The 20,478-nt window shown below is 39.7% G+C and overlaps 1 protein-coding gene across 2 annotated transcripts; it reads right to left on the reverse strand.

The window, feature by feature from the left end:
* Window positions 1-349: 349 nt before the first annotated feature.
* Window positions 350-13,908, reverse strand: vapa (VAMP (vesicle-associated membrane protein)-associated protein A). 2 transcript variants are annotated; one of them, XM_062991255.1, is made up of 7 exons: window positions 13,718-13,908; window positions 9,123-9,275; window positions 7,475-7,578; window positions 6,877-6,957; window positions 4,569-4,760; window positions 1,098-1,277; window positions 350-931 (listed from the first exon to the last, which is right to left on the reverse strand). In XM_062991255.1, exons 1-7 carry the CDS (start codon window positions 13,773-13,775, stop codon window positions 770-772), a joined length of 930 nt encoding a protein of 309 aa, XP_062847325.1. In that variant the 5' UTR covers window positions 13,776-13,908; the 3' UTR covers window positions 350-769. The 2 variants fall into 2 exon arrangements, with proteins under 2 accessions (XP_062847325.1, XP_062847326.1); XM_062991256.1 differs by lacking the exon at window positions 4,569-4,760 and having other exon boundaries at window positions 13,718-13,901.
* Window positions 13,909-20,478: the final 6,570 nt, after the last annotated feature.

Raw genomic sequence — 20,478 nt, forward strand, 5'->3', positions numbered from 1 at the left:
AAATACCATAGACAGTCAAGAGTGTTCATCTTTATTTAGTTAACAGTTGCCTCACATTAAGTATATCATTTGCATAAAGTAAATTCTTAGATTTTATATAACTGTATGATGTGTGTCAGGTAACTAAGAGAAAATAACATATATGGAAGGAGGCACATATTTTCCTAGCTGAATTCTTCACATTCAAGAAAACAAGATATTAAATCTCAAGATTAGTTTGACTGTGAAGAGGCCAACCAGCAATACGTAGCAGTCTTTTTTCCTTTTGAGTTTTCCATTTTCTTAAAAGGATCAAAATGACATGTACAAGACACTTAAAACAGTTCAACACTTATTAAAACCACAGAGAGAAAGAGAGAACAATTCTTTTTATTTATTCATTATAGATTTCTTTTTTTTTAATTTTCATTAAGGTCTCTACACAGTGCCGGCAATTTGACTGCAATTGACAATGATGAATGTACAGGCTCATCTCAATTTTGGAAGGAGGAAAAAAAAAACCCCACCCCTCACCACAACAAAAGAACAGAAGATGGGGGAAAAAAGGAAGAGACTTTTTTGTTCTTCTCTTTTCTGAGTGTGTATGTGTACTAACCATGTGAGATTGCAAAAAGGCAAGGCCTGTTTGAATGATTCTGTACACAAACGCTTTTTCCCCGCCGCCTTAGGCCACACTAGCACTGATGCGACGCTGAACGACAAGAACACACGCTTCGCCCCCGAGCCCAGGACAGACTGGAAGGAGCTGGGCTAAATAGACATGTTTATTCTACAACACAAACTTTCCCAAGAAGAATCCAATGAAGATGGCTGCAATAACAACAAGCAGTGAGGGAAGTGATTTGGAACTGGTTTCCTTCCTCATCATGGCTGCTGTATTCGAGACCATGTTTTCTGATCGTTGAGCCTTCCTCATTCGCACACCCTCATCCTAACAAACGATGAGAAAGAAAAATTACACCTCCAAAACAAGGAGTAAAAACTCTGCTGTAGACCACTTTTGTGTTTGTGAAAAACATATCCGAGATGTCTGTTGTAGGTATAATAAATGTTTTGTTCTGTGTAGTGTATTAAACTAGACTGGTGCTTTTTTGTACCTTCAGTTGTCGGTTTTCATCTGCCAGTTTGCTCATCTCTGATTGCAGCCTTTTGCAGTCCTCCAACAGTTTTCTCATTTCTGTGTCATCCAGGGACACACTGCTGGGCTTGGATCCTGATGTACTCTCTGTTTTAGAGGCGCTATGGGTGGGGGCAGCTTTGATCGGCTCAACATCATTCTGTTCAGAACAAAGATAATAAAACAGATGAGCAATTCATGCAGGAGAAAATGATCAGAACAATGTAAGTTTGATCAAATAGTTTAATATCTGGGTATAATGGAGTTGAGCTTGATTCTTAAGATGTTGAAATACAACTGCAAATAGTCAGATTACCACAGATATCAGAAGTTAAAGCATGGTTTTGTATTTTTGCATGTTTTTCTATTTTACAGAAGGAGCAAAAACGTAATAATTTAAGGTCTTGTTCACATTAGACATTTTATTCTTAACCTGTATAAAGCTAATCCTCCCTCATCTCATCTACTTTACTTCAACTGCTTTAGTATAATAGGTAGGTACTCACTGTTCCCTACACAAGAATGAACTCTGCTTCAAGAGCTAGACACAAACTAAAAACTAATGTCTAATGGTTATGATAATGACCATCATTTTTTTATAGGATTGATAAGGATAGAGTATTAAAGTATTGCACAGCTGTTGTGCCTTTTGCTCTGAATGTAAAATGTAAACACTTTATACCGACCAGGCATAACATTATGAAGTGAAGTGAATAACACTGATTACTCTAATCACTGATAACACTGATCTCATCATCACGGCACCTGTTAGTGGGTGGGATATATTAGGCAGCAAGTGAACATTTTATCTTCAAAGTTGATGTGTTAGAAGCAGGAAAAATAGACAAGCGTAAGGATTTGAGTGAGTTTGACAAGGGCCAAATTGTGATGGCTAGACTGGGTCAGAGCATCTCCAAAACTGCAGCTCTTGTGGGGTGTTCCCGGTCTGCAGTGGTCAGTATCTATCAAAAGTGATCCAAGGTAGTAGTAGTGGTAAACCGGCAACAGGGTCATGGGCTCCCAAGGCTCATTGATGCACGTGGGGAGCTCAAATTGCTGAAGAAGTTTATGCTAATTCTGATAGAAAGGTGCATCGCAGTTGCAGGGCTGTTTTGGCAGCAAAAGGGACCAACACAATATTAAGAAGGTGGTCATAATGTTATCTCTGATCAGTGTATATCCACATTGAATCCAGTTTAGTTCTACTGAATAATGTGAGTTTACAATAGAATTGCTTATAGCCAAAGATTTAAGTCTTAAATTTAAGACTGTACTGCCCCCTCCACAATTGTTGGCACCTCTGGTAAAGGTAATTATAAGAAATTTGCTGTGAAAAAAAATCTAACTGCTGAAGTAAATTTCTCATCAACTTGGTACAACCTGCCTTTGCTAACAAAACAGCACCTAGTCATCTCCTATTACATAACATTAGAATACAGGGGAATTTATTTAAAATGTTCTGTTATACAACAGTGTCCATAATGCCATGTACTCTAACAAGGTGCTACTGCCTTTGGAAGAAAAACCTGTTCACCTGTTTTCGTTTAAGCAAAATCTGTTTCATCTGACCACCGAGTATGGTTTGAATCAAAGTCCCAGTAGCATTGATAATAACCTCCAGGTGCTAATGTCTTGTGATTAACTGAAATAAAAGACTTTTTCTGCCAGTCCTTCCAAAGAGTCTGTTGACCTGGAGGTGATAACTGATAAAAGTTTTGGAGACATGGTGACATCAAGATGTTAATTTTCTGTAAATCTCCAACAGTGGGGCCAGTGATAGCTCAGTGGTTAAGGTACTGGACTAGTAAACAGAAGGTTGCCGGTTCAAGCCCCACCACCACCACAAAGTTGCCACTGTTGGGTCCCTGAGCAAGGCCCTTAACCCTCAATTGCTCATCGTGTTCAGCTCATTGTGTAAGTCGCTTTGGATAAAAGCGTCTGCTAAATGCTGAAAATGTAAATGTAAATGTAAACAGTGATCCTTGGAGATTTCTGCCTCTGTTACCATCCTTTGCACAGTGGTCAGAGAAAAAATAAACATAGATCCTCATCCAGGCAAGTTTTTTTTAAAATACCAATTGTTCTGAACTATTAAAATTGTCTTAACTTGAGATATGCATTTTCAGGCCAGCAGTCATTTTTAAAAGGTCATTCCCTGACTTAAAAAGGTCAACACACTTTTCTCTATTTTAAATTGTGTTCTCTCTCGTCTTTCCCACGTTAAAGACTGACTAGGAGAATCTGACCTCTGTGTCACATCATCTTTATATAAGTCAGTGAAGCAGGAAATCATGAAATACTGCTTGGAATTTCCTTGATGCTCTGATCAACTTAAAAAGTAAAATATTAGTTTCTAAGAATTTCTACGGATATCAGTAATTGTGGCATATATTAAATTGTTTTACAAAGATTGAATTTACAAAGGTTGGATTTTATTTTCATTAGTCTAAAAACAGCTACAATTAAGATATTCAACTATATTTTAAAAATCTAATGCTAATGAGCATTTAAGAAGTATCACTTTAACAGTAAGACTATTGCAGTGATTAAAAAGCAATCAGGAATGCCGTTGCCTCAGCTACACCTTAGAGGAAATGCATTGGGTTTTGGCAACTCGCTGCTATTTGAACACAGTAAAAACATGGTTATGCAGCGATGATGATTTTAGAATATCTGTCTGTTGCACTATACATCAAACACTTGACATCCATGCAGTCCTGACATTGTCCAACAAATCCCTCATTGTTATTTCAGATGCTTACAAACCAAGACGGTTGTATAAATACATCCTGTCAATAAATACTAAGCTCTTATTAATTTACAATGTCACACATTCCAGTACCGATCTGTATTGTTAAGTTGAGACAAATACACAAAAATATAAATTTTTTTATTTATATAAAATTATTTGCATGATTACAGTCAACACAGTATCATAAATCATGATACTATGTTGAAACTGGACCAAAACAATCATATTTTAGTTTACATATGAGAGAAGTGAGAGACTTAAGGAAAAAGTCCACTCAGCAGTTTTGTTCATACATTTTTAAAAGGAACTCTTAGCTAAGAAAATTTTGTGTCACTTAGAAAAACTCTTTGTGGTAGAATTAGATTTTTATTCTCAATACAGCCTCAGGTTACTTTGTGATATAATAAACTGTCTGTGAATTCTGTTAAGATTGAGCTTTTAAATAATTGATGTTTCCAACATTTCATAAGATGATTCTGCTGTAGATTCTGCTTTTGATACTTTTTGAAGCTCCTGCAAGTCAGCTCCAAGTTAAAAATCACAGAATGTTGTTATTCATACATCTCTGACTAAGAGTAAGCAAATAGCACTGTTTATCATCTCAAACGTTGCTAAAAGGTGATAACACCACTAAGATGTTTAAACATTCCTTATCGGTACCTCATGCTAATGAAGTTACCATGACTACCTCTCACAAACCTGACTCTGACTGTTCCATCCTGATCTCTGGCCTGGCCTGAAATTCAGAAACTCAACCACTTTCTGTTCGCCAGTCAAATTTCGGCTGTCTATAGGTTTGCTGTATGCTCCAAGAGTGGGGGCCACCCAGCTGCCAGAATACTTCCGCAACCAGGGGGTGCTGAGCCCAGCTGCCTGGGTGCTGATGCCTAACTTTAAATGACAGTAGAGAAACAGGAGCTATGCTTTTATCATACAAGTGTTTTTACATAGGTAAAGGGCTCTTTGCCTGCAGTCAGCCTACAGGCTTCTAAAGCATAGAGTTGAGTGCATGTTTTGCATGTGCTTAAAATGAACCAAGAAAAAATACTAAAAAAACAGGAAGACATTTAGTGAGTTTGGCTTTTGTAATGGTCTTCTAATACTATTATTACTATTGTTATTATTATTATCATTATCATTAAGTATCAAAAACGGTTCAGTTATTTATTAGGATTTAACATGTTTTACACACCTTGGTTACATTCATGACAGAAACAGTAGTTAATCGTTACACAGGATTCATCAATTCACAAGTTTAATGTCAAACACAGTCACAAACAATTTGCATGTCTTTGGACTGTGGGAGGAAACCGGAGCTCTCGGAGAAAACCCAAGCAGACACGGGGAGAACATGCAAACTCCACACAGAAAGGACCCCGACCGTCCCACCTGGGGATCTAACCCAGGACCTTCTTGCTGTGAGGCGACAATGCTACCCACTGAGCCACCGTGTCGCCAAAAATGGTTTAGAAGTGTATGTTAATATCTTAACAGTGGAAAATTCTATCATCTTCTTTGTGAATATGATAGATATTCTGTACTAACTTGTATGAAACACTGTGCATTTAAAACTCCTTCCAAACTTTTACCATAACGGTTCCAAATATGCCAAATGTATTGAATTTCTCCTCAGGGCTTTATCATATTGACAATCTTCCCATTTCCTAAAAATATATACAATTTCATATTTGCTGAGAAATAGTCAGATAAATATACATTTACTCATTCAAAAGCCATGGGATGCAACACCATGCACTGTTAATTCACCTCTAGAAAAAAAAACTGCAGCATTTTTGACCTTATATCTACCACATCTGTAGTGTTTGAGTTTATCACATCAGTAACTAACATCTTCTCCTCAGAAACTAATTGAAAAATAAAAATGGATAAATCAGCATAATCAATCCTTTCAGAAATGAAGACAGAGGGGAAGCTCAAGTGTCACAGCGGTAAAACATGCTAGCACACCAGAGCAGACATCTGCAACTCGCAAGTTCCAATCTAAGCTCTGCTACCGGCAGGCAGGGTGCCTGTACGGATAATGATTGGCTCGTTCGCGGGTGGGAATCAATTACGATCTTTGGTGGCTAATAGATGATGCCTGCACTGGGATGGGGAATAATGGAGATCAGGGCGTGACTCTACTTGTGGGATACGGATTCCATCTTGAACCCACCTTGTGCAGGTGAAAAAAGAAGCAGTAGGCTAATGCACACATGACTGAGGGGGCATGTGATAGTCACCACTCTCCTCGGTCAGGAGTGGAGGTCTGCAGCAGTAGAGGAAGCAAAATGTGATTGGGTATTTGGACACAACTAGATAGAAAAATGCATTAAAAAAGAAATGAAGACTGAGATGCACAACCCAGCAGCTCAGGTGCCAGTCAAGTCTAAACAGCAAAAGGGTTTTTGGTCAGGGTAATTTGTGCCAGGGATGTGCCGTTAAATTATATTAAGAGCTTGAATATGCAACAGTAAAAAAATAAGTGAACAGTTGAATTGTTAAAGGTTAATCCAATTAGATACTGAAAAATAATGTCTCAAACAGGAGATGCAACAAAGATGCAACCCCCCACCCCCAGAGATCAGTTTTAAGAGAAGTACTGCAGGGCACTTAGGTGGTGGAGCGGTTTATTATGCTAGCCCACCACATGCTATTAGCCAGCCCGCCGGCCGCCTACATAGACATGATACATGATTAGCTAATGTCGTTGTGTGGGGGAATGGTCGAAGCCCTGAGATGTATTGGTGCCATGTTCGGGTTGTTTTCCTGACCTGCACCCAGTGTTTCACGGTGAAACCAGACTTCCCACAACCTTGACCAGGATAATGCACAGATAAAAGTGAAAACAGAACTACATGGTTAAATTTAAGACTTTAAGACTGAAGATGTAAGCAGGGCAGCTCAAGACAGGCTCCCCCTGCTCTTTTGCTATTCTAAATGTCATCTCTCCATGCTAATTATTTAGGTAAGCAGGTAAAGAAGAAATGAGTAAGGCACCACTCACCATTTTATCGTTTTCCGAAGGCAGTTCAAAAACACATCTCAGTTTCGAGTCCATAAGGTCCTCTGGCTTTGCATCTTTCCACTGAAACGTGTAAAGAAAAGTGAACAGGTATGTAAATCTAATGTATGCTGATTGTGCATCAATATAGTCTAAATCTCAGAAGGTTTTACACAGTCTTTGCAAATGCTGGTTTGTACACCAAGTAAGGTCGAAAGTTCAAAAATTTTATCTTTTATTTAGATCAATAAGCACTGGCATTGATCCTGGACAAAATATTTATTTTGAAATAAGGGAAAATAAGAAATGCAGGATAAGAGAAAGAGAGAAACACGAAGAACAATGATTAAAATGTACTTTTTTGATAGTACAGTACAAGTCAGAATATCAACAATGCAGCAGTGGGCTGGCCTTTGCAGCAGGCGAAAACCATACAAACCCGTACTGCCCTCTGGTGGTAACTTTACATGTATCAGTTTAGGAAAGCCTCGCAATATATCACCGTATACAAACAGGTGACAAAACTGTAAACTCATTACTGTGATACAGCCAAACAAAAAGATGTCATAATATACAGTCAGAAAATGAACAAAATACTTACCACTGCTTCCAAATCAGTTACGTTGGATGGTGCAAAAATGGTCTGCACCATGAATTTGTGTTTACTTTTCTCATTTGGGTCATAGTCAAAAGGCTGCAGCATTACTAAAAGAAGAAACAAACAAAGCTTACACTCAATGACATGATTCTATAATAGGTAATAGGATTCTATAACAGTTAGAGCAACTCGTAGCACTACCTAATGGTAAACTTAATAATCATCAACATTTAATATTTAATTTATTCATTTAGCCTTAGTAACAGGTTAATACTGATCCGGAATTACTGGGTGCAGAACAAGAATACATTTTGAAAGCCGCTCAGGTGGCGCAGCGGTAAAGTACGCTAGTGCACCAAAGTTGGGGTTTCGAATACATCGTATCGAAACTCAGCTCTGCCTTTCCGACTGTGCTGGGCGGCAGCATGAACAACGATTGGCTGGAGGGTAAAAAAGTCGGATCATAGGTCCAACTGGTGCAACTGCGGCCCCTGCTGGCGCCTGCACAGGGCTGAGGAATAATGCTGATGGGGGTGTGGCCCTCCATACACAGTGCCCGTCAAGTGTATGAACTCGACTCGTGCAGGTGAAAAATGCAGTCTGTACTGACTACGTGCCGGAGGGGGCGTATGTCAGTTGAGAGGCGTCCTCAGTCAGCGGTGAGAGGTTGAATCAGTATAGAGGACACAATCAGGGTAATTGGACATGACTAAATTATGGGAGAAAAATGCAGGATGCCAATCAGTTAACCTATTGGGATTTGGATGCATAAACGAACATGTCGCCAACGAAATTACCGCACAACTACCTCAGAGACATGTAAAGCTTGAGAAAAAATAATCATCCATTCCAGAGGACCAGGTCAATTATGCTCTTTTTGACACAAAGGCATAAGGAAAGCTGTGGAATCCAAAAGAAAATGAAACTGCAATCATAGTAACAATCAGTTCACTTGCAGCTCATCTTTGCAAAACGCCCAGCACGTATTTCCAGCTATTCAAGACCAGACTTCTGTGTAGGAGAACATTCCACGGCATTACATTTACCATGAAAGTCATCAACAAATGAATCCAATACGAAACAACAGTGACATTACCAAAAACTGAACATTCCCTTGCAATCTGACAGATCTGGAGGGCTTTTGCAAGGAAGAGTGGTAAAACTGCCAAGTCAAGATGTTCCATGCTGATAAATGATACAGATTTATCCATATTTACCCAAAAGACTGAATGCTATCATAAAATCAAAAGGTGCTTCAACAAAGTATTAGTTTATGGGTGTGCATATTTATATATTTTTTTCTCATATCTTTCAAAACAGGAGCCTCTAAAATGCCATCTCAAATGTATTTTATTGCTTTTATGGCTACCACTACAACTGCACAAATCATGATAATTCATCATAGTAAATTTACGTTTGTTTCATATACTTTTATTGGTGAACATACGCTTTGGTTTAAAGCTGATTCAGCAACACAACACTTTCATAAAGCCAACGAAGAAAAGTTTTGGAGATTATTTGGCCTGTGCAATTGCATTTCTTTTCAACCTGAAAGAATACTGTCCAATCTGTCCAGGTGAGGTTATTAAGCTGTTGGAATTGATGGGAATAAAACTAATCAGGATGTGTATGATACTTGTATACATCTTACCAGAGATAATGATTGAAGATCCAGGATCAATGGAGCCACTGTTGGGTCTTACACAGTAGCGCCGTGGAGCAGTTGTCTTCACTTTGAAGCACACTTTTTTATCGGATGGGTTCAGGAGCTTGAGGTTGGTGGTCACCACATCTGTGAAAGGGCCTGTAAGCAAATATAGTACATATTTAATTCAGCGACTATAGTTAACAAAATATTTAGTCACCTAATGGGCTTTATAACATTAATGGTTGTAAACAATGGGTGAACAGCCTCCAAACTGTCACACATAAAACATTAAGGCATATCAGGTTTTTGCTGAGTTTAAGTTGTCTATTTTAAGACAGCATTATTTCTACATTTGTCTATCCTGTTTTGTGTACATTTGTTATATTGCTATTTTGTCATAATTATCATTAGACACATCTAATAGCATTAAAAGCTCTTTTTTACGTCACCTAACCTTAATTTACAGTGGACCTACAATACTGAGGAAAAAGTATTTACCCTCACCATATTCCTTTTGTTTTTGCTAATGACACATTCAGTTGTTTTCACCATTCCAGCTAATTTTAATACAAGATAAAGAGAACAAGAGATTTGTTTGTTTGATTCTTAACATCATGTCAGCTGCTATAGCTATTATTATGGCTGAACAATAGGTTCAGTCTTATAGGGAACTTGTTTGTTCTGTAGGATTTTTTCAGGTGGCGTTCATCTTTTGGCATGTATAGAGGATGTGTTTAAAAGAGGTTCATGGTCCACAGAGGGGGCAAGTTGGGACATAATCTCCCTTTAGCAAGGTATACTCTCCAGTCCTTGGCAGTACCTTTAGGAAGGTATACAGGTCACAGAGGAACAGGACTTTGGTATATTTAGGATAGTTGATGATTTGAGGCTTTTTTGCAGGTCTAGAGGTTCATTTATTTTATGGTTTAGTGCGTAAACGTGACCTTGTTTTGGGTAGAGAACACAAGTGAACACAAAATGCAGCTTTTAAATTATCATTTAATTTCTTAAAGATACAGATTTTTTCAAAACCTATATCACCCATGAAAAAAGTAACTGCCCCACTAAACGTAAACCTTAAATTTGGCCGTGCCACCCTTGGCAGCAAGAACTGCAATCAAACTTTTGTGATAATTTGCTATGAGTCTTTTACATTGCAGTGAATGTATTTTGGCCCACTCTTTTTTTGACAGCAGAGCTGTTTTAATTTAGCTACATTTGAGAATGTCGAGAATTAACTGCACAAGGCAGGTTCATATGGAGATCTGTATCATGCATAGAGGATCACACATTGATCTCCATTATCCCTCGTCCCTGTGCAGGCACCATCAAACAGCCGGCAAAGGTCACAATTGCTGCAGTCATGAGGAATCCCCTCCAGCATTTTCACCCTCGGATTATCCAATCATTGTCCATATAGGTGTCCAGCCTACCAAAATCCGAGTTAACATTTAAATTTGAGATGTCAGCACTGGTATGCTAGCTTGTTATTACCACTGCGCCAGCCAAGTATCCAAGTTCTACATCATTTTAATGTAACAGAGAAAACATGGTAATTGATAGGTTGAAAAAACTTGTAGACTGGATCTCTTATTTGATTATCTCAGCTGTACAGATTAAGAGCAAATGAAATGTTACTGTTCTAGTGTTCCACATTATTAATTAATATGTAAAAGTGGTGATGGAAAAGTAGCTGTTTACACACTGTTGCATTCTCTTCACTGGCTTCCTGTAGCTGTCCGCATTTAGTTTTAAAACAATGAAGCTTGCCTACAAAGCCAAGATGGACTAACCCCAAGCTACCTTTGAGAACTCATAAAACCCTGCTCTGTACCACACAGCCACAAGTCTTGCTGGCCTTGTTCCTCCACCCAGGACTTGAGGAAGACACGCATCAAAGCTGTTCTCTGTTCCAGCACCCAAGTGGTGGAACGAACTTCCTCTGTTTGTTCGAACATCTGAGTCTCTTACCATCTTCAATAGATAATTAAAGACCCACCTTTTTGCTTATGCATTTAACCCTTTGATGCACAACCTGGGTCAAAAGTGACCCAACTTAGTTTTTATTTTCTATATCTTTGCAATAAATTAATTTCGTCATTCAAGCTTCCATGAATTTTTCAATTAACTTGTTTTTGATCATCACAAATCCTTATTTCAGTGTTATATTTTTTGCTTTTTTAATAAAAATCATTTTTGTATCACTACCCTTCTAATGCACAACATGGGTCAAAAATGACCCTTATGTATTTACTATAGAATTTGACAGGAACTACTGACATTTGTAAGTGTTTGTAGTCAAAAACATATTTACTGATCTTTTGAAAGACAGCCAAAGATTCGGCTCTTGAATCTTGAATATGTCCAATACTATTTGCTTGCTAGCTGTTTACATATTCTAGTATAGATAGCTTTTATTAGCTAAGACAGCAAATACATGAATAACTGACAAATGTGCATATGAAAATATTCTTGAATGGATGAATATGGGTCATTTTTGACCCATGTTGTGCATTAGAAGGGGTTTGCTTAGCTTGTGCATCAAAGGGTTAAGCTAAGAACTTACATGCACTGACTAATTGTCTACTCTATAGCCTCCTAAAAATCTACCTATTCCTTTGATTTGTATTCTTGATATATATATATATATTTTTTTTTTATTATTATTTTTTTTATTTTATTTATGCATTTCTCCCCTTCCTCACCACCAATGCGATCCCTGCTCTGATTGAGGAGAACGAAGCTAACCCACGCCCCCTCCGACACGTGGGCAGCATGCCGTATGCATCTTATCACTTACACTTTGACGAGTGCAGTGCAGCTTAGCACTGTGTACGGAGAGACACACCCTGAGAGCACTCTTTTCTTATCTCTGTGCAGGTGCCATCAATCAGCCAGCAGAGGTCGTAATTGCATTAGCTATGGGAGAGAGACCCTACCCGGCTTAATCTCACCCATATCTGAACAACAGGCCAATCGTTGTTCATGTGGCCACTCAGCCTAGGCAGAGATAAGTAAGTATTCGAGATCCCAGCATGTGTTTTTACCACTGCGCAACCTGAGCGGCCTCTTGGACTGTCTTCTTAAACTAGAGTAAGATGATGTTTACTGTGGAAGCACTTCTGTAAGTAGCTCTAGATAAGAGTGTCTGCTAAATGTTAAAAAAAGTAAATGTTCATAAGACACCAACTAGTTCTAGCGGTAAAGTGCAAAACAGTGACAAGCAATATTAAAAAATAACTACATGGGAGTGTAGTAACCAAACCACAACTACGTGTACTATTACTGACTCTGTTTTTAATTAATGCTGTTCAGGTCAATTTTAAATATTTCTTACTTTTACAAACAAATTGGAAATATTTGGAAAACATTATCCAACAGATATTGTACACAAAATTGTGATCAAATGCAGTTCATCACAAGACTGAGTTACCTTTTTGCATTTCATTTGCTAGTTGTGTTGCAGACATGCACCAAAAAGCTTTGTAATCAACCCATATCTTTGGCTGGCTTTTTGCTAATCCCTAGCATCTTATAACACTGTGGTTGTGGGTGGGCCAAAAAAAAAACCTTAACACAATATGATGATGTAGTTCACCTCAGCCAAAATCCTACTACCAACTGCACCTTTAAAACATAATTCAGGCTGTATTGAGCCATTTTATCCATTGTATTCCCATATCTGAACATCACACCTACAGATACTGATGCGCCATCAAGAGCATTGGTGTAAATTTACACGCATTTACCACATGCAAAGTGTAAGTACATCAGATTAGGGAAAAACGTCAAACTCCTTCGTTTACCGATCCAACATTATATCACAATGGTAATCAGTGCTGAGTTGAGTCAGCTCTGGTTACGAAATAGACAAGTCACTGAACGCTTACTTGGGATAAAGTGTAAAACATGGTAAGCAAAATGCCCATGACTAGCTAAGTATGTAATAACCAAACCCAAAAGCACGATTGTTAATTAGCATATAATGTGATAGTCCAATTCCCAAATTATACACATCACCAACGGACACCAAAGCTATAGAATGAAACGTAAGTAGCTAACAAGCTAGCTGCGTTTACGTGCTTGCTATGTAATGTGAACGAGTATTTAGCAGCTAGCGAATCCCGTTTGCTAACGTAGTAAGTGTAAACGACTGTAATCAGTCCTTTACAATTTCCTTTCTTGTCAGTTAGCCAAGCTTGATAATCAGTCAATGTAAAATTGTAAGTGACATTTAATAGGAATAACGAGAAACAGTAAGTAACGTAGCCGCTGCGTTAGCTCGTAATTGAATGAACTGTGTTAAACTGGGCTAAGCTGACAGTCGTACTGACAGTATTGTTCTAGCTATTATAAACTTAAACTGATGCTGGTTTATTTATCATAGGCCATTAAATCCTCGCCCCGTCATTCAAAATGGCGGCACGAGAAAGCCGCTAAAGCGGGTGTTGCTGCATTTATTTCCCCGCTCTGAACCAGACCTTTGCTAGTTAGCTAGCTACGGTTAGCTACAAACCTGAATGACGTTAGCTAACTAGCTAAATAATCCCCTGACAAGCAGTCGGGTGCATCATAGAAAAAATTTCAAAAGTGTTTACCTTTAAATTTCAGATCAGACGCAGGGTCGAGGATTAATACTTGCTCTTGTTTGGACATTTTTGCTGTAAGAACAGTAAATTTGTCCCGTTTTAAAAGCTGGTGTGGATTAGGGTGAGCTAACTGAGCTAAGCTAACAGAATATTCACCTATTCAACACTCAATCTCACTGAGTCACACAGAGTCGGGGAGCGCGCTCACGAGAACGAACGCCGGCAACGCGCATTGCGCTGCTCGTCACCGTCACGCCGTTCTGCTTAGGTTTACAGGTATTGTAATTCCATAAGTCCTGACTAAACTAGTAAAAGCTAAGCTAAGGCATCCCCATAATATTTTAATTTTTGCATTAATTTAATGAATTAATTTTAATTTATATTTTTAGTGAGAATTGTTATCTGAATAATTTACCTTGTTATATTACTGCCACCATGTCACTATACAATATCTTCATTAGACATGGATGGATGGATGGATGGATAGATAGATACTTTATTAATCTTGAGTAGTCTTATTAAACAAGACTTTCTGCCTTTTTTAAATAAGATTTTAGATTTAGATTTGCTCCACTTGTTTAATGGACTGTAACAAGCACCAGGGTATTATTTGTATTGTAATGCTCTCTAAAGCTGTGCCTTTATGATTAGATCCATTTCTTGTTTTATTGCTTTTTTTAGTATGATTTATCATTTGGATAGTATTTACCATACCGACAGACCTCACAAAAAATAATTAAAAACAGCTGATTCACATATACTTTTGCATGTGCTGTACTTTATACGCATTTACATTTTCAGCATTTAGCAGACGCTTTTATCCAAAGCGACTTACAGTACTGTGACAGTATACTGTCTAAGCAATTGAAGGTTAAGGGCCTTGCTTAAGGGCCCAACAGTGGCAGCCTGGCAGTGGTGGGGCTTGAATCAGTGACCTTTCGATTACTAGTCAAATTCCTTAACCACTAGGCTACAACTGCCCAACAACTTAAACACACCAATACCTGCACAACACACTCTATCATGTCATTGTAAATTCTGTGCAAGTAGTCCACCATCTTAATATTATCTGGTAAGTGATGTTCCTGTGATATTTCTTTTTACTTCTTTTTACCTCTTTTAGACTTAAGAATGAAAATAAATAAATTGTCTATAAAAAAATAACATACTTCAAATGAGGAAGATGATAAAATATATAAATATAAAATAAGGATTAGACAAAAAAAAAATAAAAAAAATGTAATGTATATATACAGTATATTGTGTATATACGTATATACAGTGTATCACAAAAGTGAGTACACCCCTCACATTTCTGCAAATATTTCATTATATCATTATATGGTCTGACGAGACCAAGATAAACTTGTTTGGCTCAGATGGTGTCCAGCATGTGTGGCGGCGCCCTGGTGAGAAGTACCAAGACAACTGTATCTTGCCTACAGTCAAGCATGGTGGTGGTAGCATCATGGTCTTGGGCTGCATGAGTGTTGCTGGCACTGGGGAGCTGCAGTTCATTGAGGGAAACATGAATTCCAACATGTACTGTGACATTCTGAAACAGAGCATGATCCCCTCCCTTCGAAAACTGGGCCTCATGGCAGTTTTCCAACAGGATAACGACCCCAAACACAACCTCCAAGATGACAACTGCCTTGCTGAGGAAGCTGAAGGTAAAGGTGATGGACTAAACCCAATTGAGCACCTGTGGCGCATCCTCAAGTGGAAGGTGGAGGAGTTCAAGGTGTCTAACATCCACCAGCTCCGTGATGTCATCATGGAGGAGTGGAAGAGGATTCCAGTAGCAACCTGTGCAGCTCTGGTGAATTCCATGCCCAGGAGGGTTAAGGCAGTGCTGGATAATAATGGTGGTCACACAAAATATTGACACTTTGGGCACAATTTGGACATGTTCACTGTGGGGTGTACTCACTTATGTTGCCAGCCATTTAGACATTAATGGCTGTGTGTTGAGTTATTTTCAGAAGACAGTAAATCTACACTGCTATACAAGTTGTACACTGACTACTCTAAGTTATATCCAAGTTTTATTTCTATAGTGTCGTCCCATGAAAAGATATAATAAAATGTTTGCAGAAATGTGAGGGGTGTACTCACTTTTGTGATACACTGTATATACTGTATATATATACACCGATTAGGCATAACATTAAAACCACCTCAATTACTCAACAATTACTGACTGTAGTCCATCTGTTTCTCTACATACTTTTTAGCCTGCTTTTACCCTGTTCTTCAATGGTCAGGACCCCCACAAGACCACCACAGATCAGGTATTATTTGGGTGGTGGGTCATTCTCAGCACTGCAGTGACACTGACATGGTGGTGGTATGTTAGTGTGTGTTGTGCTAGTATGAGTGGATCAGACACAGCAGCGCTGCTGGAGTTTTTAAATACAGTGTCCACTCACTGTCCACTCTATTAGACACTCCTACCAATTGGTCCACCTTGTAGATGTAAATTCAGAGACGATCGCTAATCTATTGCTGTTGTTTGAGTCGGTCATCTTCTAGAACTTCCTAAGTGGTCACAGGATGCTGCCCACTGTTTGCTGTATGCTGTTGGCTGGATATTTTTGGTCGGTGGACTATTTTCAGTCCAGCAGTGACAGTGATGTGTTTAAAAACTCCAGCAGCGTTGCTGTGTCTTATCCACTCATACCAGCACAACACACACTAACACACCACCACCATGTCAGTGTCAGTGCTGAGAATGACACCACCCAAATAATACCCACTCTGTAGTGGTCTTGTAGAGGTCTTGACAATTGAAGAACAGGGTGAAAGGGGGCTAACAAAGCATGCGGAGAAACAGATGGACTACAGTCAGTAATTGTAGAACTACAAAGTGCTTCTACATGGTAAATATATATATACAGTGTATCACAAAAGTGAGTACACCCCTCACATTTCTGCAGATATTTAAGTATATCTTTTCATGGGACAACACTGACAAAATGACACTTTGACACAATGAAAAGTAGTCTGTGTGCAGCTTACATAACAGTGTAAATTTATTCTTCCCTCAAAATAACTCAATATACAGCCATTAATGTCTAAACCACCGGCAACAAAAGTGAGTATAGACTACACCCCTAAATGTCCAAATTGAGCACTGCTTGTCATTTTCCCTCCAAAATGCCATGTGACTCGCTAGTGTTACTAGGTCTCGGGTGTGCATAGGGAGCAGGTGTGTTCAATTTAGTAGTACAGCTCTTACACTCTCTCATACTGGTCACTGAAAGTTCCAACATGGCACCTCATGGCAAAGAACTCTCTGAGGATCTTAAAAGACGAATTGTTGCGCTACATGAAGATGGCCAAGGCTACAAGAAGATTGCCAACACCCTGAAACTGAGCTGCAGCACAGTGGCCAAGATCATCCAGCGTTTTAAAAGAGCAGGAACCACTCAGAACAGACCTCGCGTTGGTCGTCCAAAGAAGCTGAGTGCACGTGCTCAGCGTGACATCCAACTGCTGTCTTTGAAAGATAGGCACAGGAGTGCTGTCAGCATTGCTGCAGAGATTGAAAAGGTGGGGGGTCAGCCTGTCAGTGCTCAGACCATACGCCGCACACTACATCAAATTGGTCTGCATGGCTGTCACCCCAGAAGGAAGCCTCTTCTGAAGTCTCTACACAAGAAAGCCCGCAAACAGTTTGCTGAAGACATGTCAACAAAGGACATGGATTACTGGAACCATGTCCTATGATCTGATGAGACCAAGATTATTTTGTTTGGTTCAGATGGTCTCAAGCATGTGTGGCGGCAATCAGGTGAGGAGTACAAAGATAAGTGTGTCATGCCTACAGTCAAGCATGGTGGTGGGAATGCCATGGTCTGGGGCTGCATGAGTGCAGCAGGTGTTGGGGAGTTACATTTCATTGAGGGACACATGAACTCCAATATGTACTGTGAAATACTGAAGCAGAGCATGATCCCCTCCCTCCGGAAACTGGGTCGCAGGGCAGTGTTCCAGCATGATAATGACCCCAAACACACCTCTAAGACGACCACTGCTTTATTGAAGAGGCTGAGGGTAAAGGTGATGGACTGGCCAAGCATGTCTCCAGACCTAAACCCAATAGAACATCTTTGGGGCATCCTCAAGCGGAAGGTGGAGGAGCGCAAAGTCTCGAATATCCGCCAGCTCCGTGATGTCGTCATGGAGGAGTGGAAAAGCATTCCAGTGGCAACCTGTGAAGCTCTGGTAAACTCCATGCCCAGGAGAGTTAAGGCAGTTCTGGGAAATAATGGTGGCCACACAAAATATTGACACTTCAGGAACTTTCACTAAGGGGTGTACTCACTTTTGTTGCCGGTGGTTTAGACATTAATGGCTGTATATTGAGTTATTTTGAGGGAAGAATAAATTTACACTGTTATATAAGCTGCACACTGACAAAATGACACTTTGACACAATGAAAAGTAGTCTGTGTTGTCCCATGAAAAGATACACTTAAATATCTGCAGAAATGTGAGGGGTGTACTCACTTTTGTGATACACTGTATATATATATATATATATATATATATATATATATATATATATATACAGTATATATGTGTGTGTGTATATATACAGTGTATCACAAAAGTGAGTACACCCCTCACATTTCTGCAAATATTTCATTATATCTTTTCATGGGACAACACTATATACATGAAACTTGGATATAACTTAGGGTAGTCAGTGTACAACTTGTATAGCAGTGTAGATTTACTGTCTTCTGAAAATAACTCAACACACAGCCATTAACGTCTAAATAGCTGGCAACATAAGTGAGTACACCCCACAGTGAACATGTCCAAATTGTGCCCAAATGTGTCGTTGTCCCTTCCTGGTGTCATGTGTCAAGGTTCCAGGTGTAAATGGGGAGCAGGGCTGTTAAATTTGGTGTTTTGGGTACAATTCTCTCATACTGGCCACTGGATATTCAACATGGCACCTCATGGCAAAGAACTCTCTGAGGATGTGAGAAATAGAATTGTTGCTCTCCACAAAGATGGCCCGGGCTATAAGAAGATTGCTAACACCCTGAAACTGAGCTACAGCATGGTGGCCAAGGTCATACAGCGGTTTTCCAGGACAGGTTCCACTCGGAACAGGCTTCGCCAGGGTCGACCAAAGAAGTTGAGTCCACGTGTTCGGCGTCATATCCAGAGGTTGGCTTTAAAAAATAGACACATGAGTGCTGCCAGCATTGCTGCAGAGGTTGAAGACGTGGGAGGTCAGCCTGTCAGTGCTCAGACCATACGCCGCACACTGCATCAACTCGGTCTGCATGGTCGTCATCCCAGAAGGAAGCTGACGCACAAGAAAGCCCGCAAACAGTTTGCTGAAGACAAGCAGTCCAAGAACATGGATTACTGGAATGCCCTGTGGTCTGACGAGACCAAGATAAACTTGTTTGGCTCAGATGGTGTCCAGCATGTGTGGCGGCGCCCTGGTGAGAAGTACCAAGACAACTGTATCTTGCCTACAGTCAAGCATGGTGGTGGTAGCATCATGGTCTTGGGCTGCATGAGTGTTGCTGGCACTGGGGAGCTGCAGTTCATTGAGGGAAACATGAATTCCAACATGTACTGTGACATTCTGAAACAGAGCATGATCCCCTCCTTTCGAAAACTGGGCCTCATGGCAGTTTTCCAACAGGATAACGACCCCAAACACAACCTATAAGATGACAACTGCCTTGCTGAGGAAGCTGAAGGTAAAGGTGATGGACTAAACCCAATTGAGCACCTGTGGCGCATCCTCAAGTGGAAGGTGGAGGAGTTCAAGGTGTCTAACATCCACCAGCTCCGTGATGTCATCATGGAGGAGTGGAAGAGGATTCAGTAGCAACCTGTGCAGCTCTGGTGAATTCCATGCCCAGGAGGGTTAAGGCAGTGCTGGATAATAATGGTGGTCACACAAAATATTGACACTTTGGGCACAATTTGGACATGTTCACTGTGGGGTGTACTCACTTATGTTGCCAGCCATTTAGACATTAATGGCTGTGTGTAGAGTTATTTTCAGAAGACAGTAAATCTACACTGCTATACAAGTTGTACATTGACTACTCTAAGTTATATCCAAGTTTTATTTCTATAGTGTTGTCCCAAGAAAAGATATAATAAAATATTTGCAGAAATGTGAGGGGTGTACTCACTTTTGTGATACACTGTATATACAGTGTATCACAAAAGTGAGTACACCCCTCACATTTCTGCAGATATTTAAGTATATCTTTTCATGGGACAACACTGACAAAATGACACTTTGACACAATGAAAAGTAGTCTGTGTGCAGCTTATATAACAGTGTAAATTTATTCTTCCCTCAAAATAACTCAATATACAGCCATTAATGTCTAAACCACCGGCAACAAAAGTGAGTACACCCCTAAGAGACTACACCCCTAAATGTCCAAATTGAGCACTGCTTGTCATTTTCCCTCCAAAATGTCATGTGACTCGTTAGTGTTACTAGGTCTCAGGTGTGCATAGGGAGCAGGTGTGTTCAATTTAGTAGTACAGCTCTCACACTCTCTCATACTGGTCACTGAAAGTTCCAACATGGCACCTCATGGCAAAGAACTCTCTGAGGATCTTAAAAGACGAATTGTTGCGCTACATGAAGATGGCCAAGGCTACAAGAAGATTGCCAACACCCTGAAACTGAGCTGCAGCACAGTGGCCAAGATCATCCAGCGTTTTAAAAGAGCAGGGTCCACTCAGAACAGACCTCGCGTTGGTCGTCC

Source organism: Trichomycterus rosablanca, chromosome 3 (assembly GCF_030014385.1).
Source record: "Trichomycterus rosablanca isolate fTriRos1 chromosome 3, fTriRos1.hap1, whole genome shotgun sequence".
Lineage (NCBI taxonomy): Eukaryota > Metazoa > Chordata > Actinopteri > Siluriformes > Trichomycteridae > Trichomycterus > Trichomycterus rosablanca.